General features: G+C 40.7%; 1 protein-coding gene across 1 annotated transcript in view; it reads left to right on the forward strand.

Annotated features, from left to right (window-relative positions):
* MOV10 (Mov10 RNA helicase) overlaps positions 1-12,048 on the forward strand; it is a 154,875-nt gene that overhangs the window by 107,057 nt on the left and 35,770 nt on the right. The window contains exons 11-13 of the mRNA XM_069761738.1: positions 3,208-3,355; positions 5,491-5,652; positions 8,842-8,945. Coding sequence (XP_069617839.1) covers positions 3,208-3,355; positions 5,491-5,652; positions 8,842-8,945 — 414 coding nt within the window. The remainder of the gene's footprint in view (positions 1-3,207; positions 3,356-5,490; positions 5,653-8,841; positions 8,946-12,048) is intronic.

The following is a 12,048-nucleotide window of genomic DNA, read 5'->3' on the forward strand; positions in this document are numbered from 1 at the left end:
CATACGGGGATATGAACACACACACAAAATGCGCCACACACTACCACGTGCTTGAACACATATACCACCCTCAGCACACATTTCACCACACATACACCAACCTCGCCACATAAAAGTCGAAACACAAAAGTCGCCGCTCAAAACTCGCCACGCGCAAAACTCGCCACATGCAAAAAATAGGCTCACGCAAAACTCGCCACAAGTGCAAAACTCACCTCATGGAAAACTCGCCACACGCAAAACTTGCACATGCGGAAAAATTGCCACATGCACAAAATTTGCAACACATGCAAAAGTTGCCTCACACAAAACTTGCACATACTCAAAAGGCACCAGACATAAAACTCACCATGCGCAAATCTCGCCATGCGCAAAACTTGCTTCACACAACTTGCTACACTAACCTGTCACATGCAACTCGACACACAAAAAGTTGCTACACGCATGTTGCCACACAAAACTCATCTCACAAAAGTCGCTACATGCATGTCGCCACACACAACTCAACACACAACTTGACAAACGAAACTCGCCCTAAAACACACACAAGTCTGGTATTAGCCTTCAAAAATAAAAATCTGATTAATAAGCAGACAAACTACAAGAGCAACAAATGTACCATATAGGAAATACGGCAGCTGTCAGTCACATGACCTGTCAATTATGTGTATGTGTGAGCTAATATATACTGCCAGGGGGAGGGCTTCCTGTTGGCTGGGGATTTATCAGGCTGCCAATTTATCTTACAAATACTGAGCTAATAATACTGAGCAAATAACGTGTTAACGAGGTCTAATACAGGAGATCACACAGGTATATACTATATACAGGGGAGATGACACACAGATATATACTATATACAGGAGAGATGACACACAGGTATATACTATAGAAAGGAGGAGATGACATACAGGTACATACTATATACAGGAGGAGATGACATACAGGTATATATTATATACAGGAGCAGATTACCTACAGGTATATACTATATACAGGAGGAGATGACATACAGGTATATGCTATATATAGAAGATGACATACAGGTATATACTATATACAGGAGGAGATGACACACAGATATATACTATATACAGGAGGAGATGACACACAGATATATACTATATACAGGAGGAGATGACATACAGGTATATACTATATATAGGAGGAGATGACATACAGGTATATACTATATATAGGAGAGGACATACAGGTATATACTATATATAGGAGATGACATACAGGTATATACTATATACAGGGGAGATGACATACAGGTATATACTATATACAGGGGAGATGACACACAGCAGGTATATACTATATACAGGGGAGATGACATACAGGTATATACTATATACAGGAGATGACATACAGGTGTATACTATATATAAGGGAGATGACATACATGTATATACTGAGGTGAAAATGAGAGGTGTGAGGTGAAAATAGTGTAGTGATCGGAAAATGACAGATGTGAGGTCGAAATGACAAGTGTTAGGCGGGAATGAGAGGAGTGAGGGAGAAAATGAGAGGTATGAGGGAGAAAATGAGAGATGTGAGGTGGAAAATTAAAGATGTGATTGGGAAAATGAGAGGCGTGATGGGAAAATAAGAGAAGTGACGTGCTATAACTAACCACAGATATTTACTATGCCCAGGCAACGCCGGGCTCTTCAGCTAGTATTATATATATATACCTATTCTATGTGTACACATTTATTCTACCTATTCTACTGTAAGCTGTCAGTGTGATTTTACTGTACACCGCACTGAATTACCGGCTTTTCTCTCTAACAGCGCTGCGTATTCCTCGCAAGTCACACTGCTGGTCCGTGTGTAATCCGTATTTTTGGGGCTTCCATAGACTTTCATTGGCGTTTTATTTGCGCAATACGGTGACAAACGCAGCATGCTGCGATTTTCTACGGCCGTAGAAAGCCGTATAATACTGATCAGTAAAATACGGCAGATAGGAGCAGGGGCATAGAGAATCATTGTGCCGTATGTTATGCGAGTTTTACGGACGTAGTTTCTGCGCTCTTACGTCCGTAAAACTCGCAAGTGTGACGGCGGCCTTAGTCTGTATAACGCCCACAGCAGCAGCGGTGCCGTCTAACACTAAGCTGCAGCAGTGAGGAAATGGTGGCGACGGGGCAAATGGCTGGTTCTTATAGGGCAAGGACATATGACATACACAGCCAATGACACATGCCCTTGCTTGTGTGCATCACATGCACATTGCTGTGTGTGCGCACTGCTGATGGGCTGAGAGACTGCACCACCCCACTGTAAATGCGGGAAAGAAAAAAAAATGGAGATCAGCGTTATTTCAGCACAGATCTATCCCCCGCCCACTATACACTGAAACAGTCTATTAACCATGATAAACTGTTTTAATGTGCAAATCAAGTTAGGCTTTTGGTGAACGAACAGTTATCGAACAGAAACTCAAACAGCCGAATTTTAAGCAAATTGTTCGAGTTCAACGAACGACTCGAACACCACCCAAAACAGCTCGAATTTGAAATTGGCAAACAGTTCGACTCGAACACCGCTCATCTCTAATCATTAGGCATTTAGGACAACATTGGATCATTCAGAGATCCGCAATGAACTTATGGAGTGAGTTTGCTGCACTTAAAGTAAAGGGGCCGAATAATATTGCGCGCCCCACTTTTCAGTTTTTGAATTTCCACAAAAATTTTAAATAACCAATAAATTTTGTTCAACTTCACAATTGTGTTCCACTTGTTATTGATTCTTCACCAAAAAGTTACATTTGGTATCTTTGTTTGAAGCATGATATGTGGGAAAAGATTGAAAAGTTCCAGGGAGCTGAATACTTTCGCAAGGCACTGTATATTGTGGTAGTTTGGCCAAGAAATGTATAGATAAGTTGTGCTGAAGTTTGTGCTGCTCAACTGTGAAAATGGTGCTTGGCACATCATGGGTTTTGGGTAAAAGTAAAATAATAAAGGTTGTATGTGATATCTACATTGATGGGTCTTTTCTAAAGTAGATGGTGGCGAGTACAAGTGATGTACAAGAGGATGTGTATAAAACATATGACAGCACCTCAACTATAATATAGTTTGCAAAATTGAGTCTTTCCATTTATTGTGTACATAGAAAATGTGATCAGGTCTTGAAATAACTGATATATATTTTATCATTATATTGTTTATGTATGTTTTCCTTTACTAGCCTGTTTGACCGTAAACTTGAGAATAACGAACAACAGTATATGGCTGTAAAGAGTATTGTGAGTGGATTATCCAGACCAGCTCCATACCTCATATTTGGCCCACCAGGGACTGGAAAAACCGTAACTTTGGTGGAGGCCATCAAACAGGTGAAAGTTTTAACTCCTTTTATCTAACTACACATCACTTCTCCCCCTCAGCTTTTAGGGTATGAGTCAAGCAAGTGCATCCTGGGAGATAGCAGGATAGTCCCCAAGGATCCCAATTTTTATACCCAGATATCTACTTTATCTTATGCTTTGTAGGAATCAAACTTTTTTTAGACCCATCTTAAATCTTTAAACCTTTCTGATTGTAACCTGTAAACTTGTACAGCCCCAACACAGATTTATCTATATACGGATATCCAACATTAATAGATCTTCAATCTTGAGTCTAATTCAGACTTCCATGTAGCACTGTGCATGCCCAAACTGTAATGCAAGGACTGGCCATGGGTCGCCTGATCCGAACTTGACAGCCTCTTGAGAATATTGTTATTGTGTATCTTGCAAAATTGTGGGGCAGCATGAATCGTAGCCTGGCTGCACAATTGCAGCCATGTATATTGTTCTCTGAAATGTTTTTGGGCTACATAGAAAATATACTTTGACAATTGAGACCATCGATGCTGTCCGAGGACAGTGTTTACCCAGTGCAGATGCTTGACCTGATACTTATGTGTGAAAAAGAAGAAGAATCCAGCTCCAGAATAAAATTGAGAACATTTATTTCAACATTTTAAAATTGGAAAGCTGCTTACAGATGACCAGCAGCAGAGTTTGCTGCAAACTTATGGCTGTTCTTCTTCAATAATCTGCTGGTCATCTGTAAGCAGCTTTCCAATTTTAAAATGTTGAAATTTTCTCAATTTTATTCCGGAGCTGGATTCTTGTTCTTTTTCATATAAAGTTTCCGCGTTGGGCAGAGACGTTTTCCGTGCTCGGATTTTTCTTTCTTGGACTATGAGGATTCTTTCTACAAGGGTGAGCTGAAACACTAATTTTTTTCTTACTCAAGTGTGCATAGGGAAAGACCTGTCAATCGCCTACAGTAGCACTGGGAAGAGCTGGAAATCATGCTGTGCGCAATTTCGGAGGCATTAATCACTTGATGGGTAAACATCAAGACAGTGTTTACCCGTAGCATAAATTCTGCATCTTTTTTCCTGCTGCTCTTTATCTACATGATTTCTGCAGTTGTCTGCCACATCAGCCTTCTGATGATTGTGTTTTGGGTTTGTTTTGTGTTGTTTTTTTTATCCTGTTTTTTTTTTTTTGGCTCCCAATAGGAGTTTTTTATTAATTACATCTAATTTTCCTGCAAAAATTCAGCTGACTTTATGTACAAAAAAATCTGGGTTGGGTATTTTGAATTTTGAGATGAGGAAGAAAAAGCAAAACAAAAACCTACTTTTGACAACAGTGTATTTGCATGTTGAGTGTTGACATTTCGCACATTTGAGGTCATATGAATGTTTGCAATGAGCGTGCCTGTAACGCCTATTGGAAACAGATGTATAAAAGTACAAAAGCCATGTAATCAAGGCAAACATTTGCCAATAGAATAGGTCGTACTGAAAGGCAAATGTGGCACTGTCATCTGCAACCTTTTTGTGACAAACCAGTTTGTAAAATTTCTGCTCTGCCCCATTACCTGTAGGTACACTCCAGGAGGATGCTGCCTACTGGATGCCCAATGACCACTGTAAAATTTGGTGGACAGGGGTAACGTGGGTTTTTTTTTTTTTTCCATGGTTTGTACTTTTCCCATTTCCAGTGAAGGGCAATATTAATGCTACACCAGGCAAATACATTTTAGACAACTATATGCTTTGTGGCAACAGTTTTGGTGACGCTTTCCCGTTCCTGCTTGACAGTGCCACAGCGCACAAAGCAAGGTCCATAAAGATGTGGTTGGGTGAACTTAGGATATAGCATATTGAGATCCAACACCAACACCTGCACATTCCTCTGGTTTAAATTGGAACGCCTAAATACTGTCAACCAACATCAGTGCATTGACCTCACAAATTATCTTTTGGGTGAAAGGTGCAAATTCCCCAAATCTTGTTTAATGTCTTTCAAGAGGGTTGGAAGTCCCAATAGCTACATAGAAGACCAAAGTCTTTGAAGTGGATGTTCAACAAGAATCTACTTTGGCCATATAGTGTTTGTTACTTCTGCAGCAGATAGATTTTTTTTTTAATGCTTACCTTTCGATATTCTTTGTCTCCCTTTTCCAGGTACTGAAGAACATCCCAGGGTGCCACATTCTAGCATGTGCCCCATCTAACAGCGCATCAGACCTGCTCTGTGAGCGCCTGATGGCACACATTGATAACAAAGATGTTTACAGGATAATGGCCAGCAGCAGGGATTTCCGTCTTGTTCCAGAAAAAATAAAGGTATATTTCATGCATTGCATTAATGGTGATTCTGGCAATGTGTATTTGAGTCCTGGGAATGTCATCCATTTTCATACATTTCCCCAATATGGTCTAATCTGATTGCAGTACTTTCCAGAGACAACCACTTTTTTCTTTGTACCAGTTTTAATGCATCTCATCAGTTGTGGAATAACAAGCCTAGTAATTACCAATAAGCTTTGATAAGCAGTTTCCTATTAACAGTGTAGTAATATATATTTTTTTAATCTAAATCAATGAGTTGGACGGCAGATTTGCTTTGTAGTTGGGACCATTACCTTGCAGCACTTGAGTTTTGAGTTTGAATCTGCTGACAAACGACCTCAGCATGAAGTTGTTGTTTTTTTTTCTCCCCAAAATTGGGTGGCTTTCTTGGGTGCTGGGTCAAAATTAGCAATGTAAGTCTATGGGTGCCCTTGAAAAAAATTGGAGAGCACTCAGATGCTGTATGCTTTCCACAGACTGATATAAGAAGCCTTTTTTCCCCCTTATTCCAGAAAAAGTGATTAAACTTGGAACAAGGCCTGATGATTCTCTTTTGAACCTAGATGGAATGCTTATCCAAAACACTGATATAAGGGTTGGCTCCAACTTTACAAGTCCCTTTAGCGTAAACTAACTGCAGTAGATATGCACTTTACTAAATACTTTGCTTTCCCAAATCCTTCTGTAACCTGAGCTGTCCGTCTGGTTACGTGATCTGTAGTTGAGAACCTCCTGGCTTTCTATGATTTTGCGTCAAAATCTCAGTCTTTGGCTCTGGAGACTGATGGGTGGACGGGGTTACCGTCTGGATGGGCATGGCTCTATTCAGCAAAGCGCTTGTTGCTCCTGTACTTTGACACAGACCATGCCGTATATTACCTTATGTAATGTGTATATACACCCTGATGTATACTATTGTATGTCTTTCTATCTATCTCATTCATCCCATCTATCTATCCAACAGTTAGAGGCAGTAGGGGTTAATCTTTATTGTCAGGGTGGCTGCTCTGGTGCTTTGTGCATTACTTCTATTCCCTGCAACAGTGTCCTGTACAGGAGATCATGCTGATTCTGTTTGGCCCTTGGGGGAGGGATTTGGGTAGAAATACTAGTGGTGTGTTCTCTGCTGGCTTGCAGCCCAGCATAAGGCATGACGGTAAATGTCAAAAGACAACTTTTAATTAGCAGTCTCCCCTCCCCCCCTCTTTTTTTAAAGGTTGTTTGGCTAAGCATTTACGGCAGACGTTTCAAAAAAAAAAAATGTCTCTTGGCAGGGATAAGATGCTGCATAAAAAAGCACATTTTTTACTGCTATTTTTTTTCCCTGTGCATTGAAAATTTGACATGCTGCAGATATGAAACTGCTTCAAATCTGCAAGGAAAAATAAGCATCATGTGCATGACATAAAAAAAAAATATAGTATGCCATATAGAATGCATATAGTATAGTATCACACCGACCTTTTTAGAAAACACCAGTGATTGTCTTACCGCTGTCTCTAACATCATGTCCTCCCTCTATCTGAAACTAAACCTGTCAAAAACTGAACTCCTCGTGTTCTCTCCCTCTACTAACCTACCTTTGCCTGACATTGCCATCTCCGTGTGCGGTTCCACCATTACTCCAAAGCAACATGCCCGCTGCCTTGGGGTCATCCTTGATTCTGACCTTTCATTCACCCCCCACATCCGATCATTGGCTCGCTCTTCTTATCTGCATCTCAAAAACATTTCTAGAATTCGCCCTTTTCTTACTTTCGACTCTGCAAAAACTCTTACTGTTTCACTTATTCATTCTCGTCTGGACTATTGTAACTCTCTACTAATCGGCCTCCCTCTTACCAAACTTGCCCCGCTCCAATCTGTCCTGAATGCTGCTGCCAGGATCATATTCCTCACCAACCGTTACACCGATGCCTCTACCTTGTGCCAGTCATTACACTGGCTACCCATCCACTCCAGAATCCAGTACAAAACTACTACCCTCATCCACAAAGCACTCCATGGCTCAGCACCACCCTACATCTCCTCCCTGGTATCAGTCTACCACCCTACCCGTGCCCTCCCCTCCGCTAATGACCTCAGGTTAGCATCCTCAATAATCAGAACCTCCCACTCCCGTCTCCAAGACTTTACACGTGCTGCGCCGATTCTTTAAAATGCACTACCTAGGTTAATACGATTAATCCCCAATCCCCACATTTTTAAGCGTACCCTAAAAACTCATTTGTTCAGACTGGCCTACCGCCTCAATGCATTAACCTAACGATCCCTGTGTGGCCTATTTATAAAAAAAAAAAATCAGGTTCCTCGCATCATGTTCTCATTCACTTTATGCAGTTAATAACCCTCTGTGTCTGTACTGCTACATACTTAGGCAGTTAACTGGTTCATGCAGCTTTACATGAACACCCGAGCCTTACACTAAGGCCGGTCCGAATAACTAAAGCAATTGTTACCATCCACCTCTCGTGTCTCCCCTTTTCCTCATAGTTTGTAAGCTTGTGAGCAGGGCCCTCACTCCTCCTGGTATCTGTTTTGAACTGTATTTCTGTTATGCTGTAATGTCTATTGTCTGTACAAGTCCCCTCTATAATTTGTAAAGCGCTGCGGAATATGTTGGCGCTATATAAATAAAAATTATTATTATTATTATTATTATTATGCATATAGATTTCTCTAGAGTGTTATCGGGGGGGGGACGGGTATTGTATTAGTTTGTTTGAATGGAAAAAAATCTAATACTTGGAAGAAAATGACAACTTTATTGTATTTTCTGTATAACAATAATATAGATTGACACCATGTAATGCTGAAAATCTTTGTTCTACTGATCTTTTTGTAAAAATGTTATTGTGTAAATTTCCTAATAAAACAAAACATATCTGATTTAAAAAACAAAAAAACAAAAACAAAACCAAAAACTTCTAGCTAACTGCTCTTGGCATCAAGTGCATTCAGAATGTCATCTGAAACCTATGGAATACGATGGACATAACCCTGTAATTGGATTTCATTTCCTTATGTGGCATACTCTCATATTATATGGTATACTCAAATGTTCACCAAGATATATTGAATGATGATTTCTTAAATCATCGATTTAATTTGTTTAATCATCGAATGATTATTTATTTCTTCCACTTTTTTTTAATAGAAGATTTTGGGTTTTTTTTCCCGCAGCCATGTTGCAATTGGAATTCTAGGAGCCAGACATATGAATATCCTAATAAAGAGAAGCTCATGGAATACAGAGTTATCATAACAACTCTCGTCACGGCTGGAAGGTATGGGACATGTTACAGCAGAACTCCTCCTATTAACATTGTTTCATGTGTAGAATTAAGACTTCTCGTTTAGCAAACAAAGTGATTATTACCGTGAGGTGCTGCAGCAGCTAACTGTGGTATGAATATACACTGCTCAAAAAAATAAAGGGAATACTAAAATCCCACATCCTAGCTATCACTGAATTAAATATTCCTGTTTTAAATCTTTATTCATTGCCCAGTGGAATGTGTTGAGAACAATAAAACCTAAAAATGATCAACGTAAATCACAACTAATATCCCACGGAGGTCTGGAGTTGGAATGATGCTCAAAATCAAAGTGGAAAGTGAAGTTACATGCTGATCCAGCTTCAGTGTAAATGCCTCAAAACAAGGGAATGATGCTCAGTAGTGTGCGTGACCTCCACATGCCTGTATGATCTCCCTACAACGCCTGGGCATGCTCCTGATGAGGCGGCGGATGGTCTCCTGAGGGATCTCCTCCCAGACCTGGACTAAAGCATCCGCCAACTCCTGGACAGTCTGTGGTGCTGTATGACGTTGGTGGATTTGTGCGAGACATGATGTCCCAGATGTCTTCAATCGGATTCAGGTCTCTGAAACGGGCAGGCAAGTCCATAGCTTCAATGCCTTCATCTTGCAGGAACTACTGACACACTCCAGCCACATGAGGTCTGGCATTGTCCTGCATAAGGCAGAACCCAGGGCCAACCGCACCAGCATATGGTCTCACAAGGGGTCTGAGGATCTCATCTCTGTACCTGATGGCAGTCAGCCTACCTCTGGCGAGCACGTGGAGGGCTGTGCGGCCCTCCAAAGAAATGCCACCCCACACCATTAATGACCCACTGCCAAACCGGTCATGCTGAAGAATGTTGCAGGCAGCAGATCGCTCTCCACAGATCGCTCTACCCAATGTGGACCTGCTTTCATCTGTGAAGTGCACAGGGCGCCAGTGGCGAATTTGCCAATCCTGGTGTTCTGTGGCAAATGCCAAGCGTCCTGCACGGTGTTGGGCTGAGAGCACAACCCCCATCTGTGGACGTCGGGCACTCAGACCATCCTCATGGAGTTTTTCTAACCATTTGAGCAGACACATGCACATTTCTGGCCTGCTGAAGGTCATTTTGCAGGGCTCTGACAGTGCTCCTCCTGTTCTTCCTTGCACAAAGGCTGAGGTAGCGGTCCTGCTGCTGGGTTGTTGCCCTCCTACGGTCCCCTCCATGTCTCCTGTTGTACTGGCCTGTCTCTTGGTAGCGCCTCCAGCCTCTGGACACTACGCTGACAGACACACGAAACCTTCTTTCCACAGCTCGCATTGATGTGCAATTCTGGATGAGCTGCACTACCTGAGCCTCTTGTGTGGGTTGTAGAGTCCGTCTCATGCTACCACGAGTGTGAAAGCACAACCAACATTCAAAAGTGACAAAAACATCAGCCAGAAAGCATTGGTACTGAGATGTGGTCTGTGGTTCCCACCTGCAGGACCATTCCTTTATTGCGTGTGTCTTGATAATTGCCAATAATTTCCATCTGTTGTCTATTCCATTTGCACAACAACATGTGAAATTGATTGTCCACTTAGGAAGCAACACTGTGACAGTTTGATTTCACAGAAGTTTGATTTACTTGGAGTTATATTCTGTTGTTTAACCTTCGTCCGGCTGAGTAGGTACAATTGTAACTATTCCGTTTTAAAGTTGCAATAACTTTTTTTTTCGAAAAGCCGTAGAGGGCTGAAATTTCGTGACATCTCTGCAGTTTTGGTCCAGAATATATTGGCCAAATTTCAATAAAATATATATGAAGGTACAATTGTACCTCTGCAGCCTGACAAAGTTTAAGTGTTCCCTTTTATTTTTTTTGAGCAGTGTATGAATGGCTGCCCATTTAAATACATTATATGTGAGCTGACGCTGCTTGTATGCACATTTCTGTTCTGGTTCGTAGAAGAAAGTCCCAAGCAGCGCATCCAGCTCAATGACATTCAATTGACCTAATTTGACTTGATGATACAAAAAGTTTATCCTCCATTTTGATACAGGAAAGAAATATATCTTGGTACCGTGTTAGCCAGTAGATAGAAATATTTAGAATTGAGAGTCCTCAGTGGTTGATACCTTTTTAATGGCTAACTGAAAAGATGGTAACAAATTGCAAGCTTTCGAGACTACATACGTCTCTTCATCAGGCAAAGACTAAAACAAATTCTGAAGAATCACATATTTATGCACAACATAGTATAGAAAAAAATAAAATAAAAAATTCTTGATTCTTCAGAATTTGTTTTAGTCTTTGCCTGATGAAGAGACCTGTGTAGTCTTGAAAGCTTGCAATTTGTTACCATCTTTTCAGTTAGCCATTAAAAGGTATCAACCACTGAGGACTCTCAATACAAAAAGTTTAGTAATTTTCCAAATGCTGTTTTTTGTATACCGTATTTGATTTTTTTGTTTGTTTGTTTTAGTTTTCATTTTATAATTTCAGTTCTTTTTTTGCATTCGGATATATAGCTAATATAAAATTCTGTAAGATAACCTTGAAAACAGTCAAGTTTTCATAAGAACGTGGTAAAGCTAGCCATTATATTTAGCCAATTTGTGGACCATAAGTCATACATCAGATTGTATGTTTGAATGCTCCCACCAAGAACATCCCAGGCTAAACTGCCTAATAAAGCACGTACTAAGTATTTAAGGGGGACCTGACAACTTTACCCTAAACTACCACCATGAATTTATTGGAATATGAATACACTACCTTACAGACCATTTTACCGTCTAAAGATTACTGCATATGGCAAAAAAAAACTATTTTATAACCGTGATTGTGATATGCTAATTAGTAGGCAGCTAGTTGAGGGGGGCATTGTTTTCCCCTAATTAGTCAATCCATTAATCATGTTATCACACCCCTGTGTCAATGCTTGTTCTTTGAAAATTTCTGTAAGCAGGGTGTATGCATCACGGCTTTATCGGCACGTTGCGAATGCCAAGGAAGGTAGCTGTAGGATGTTGAAGTGATGCTGCTCTTGCAAATCATGTTATGCACACCTACAGGAGTGTGATTCTGTAAGGTGGCCACAGATGAAACGTAATGT

The sequence above is a fragment of the Ranitomeya imitator genome, chromosome 3, assembly GCF_032444005.1.
Source record: "Ranitomeya imitator isolate aRanImi1 chromosome 3, aRanImi1.pri, whole genome shotgun sequence".
NCBI lineage: Eukaryota > Metazoa > Chordata > Amphibia > Anura > Dendrobatidae > Ranitomeya > Ranitomeya imitator.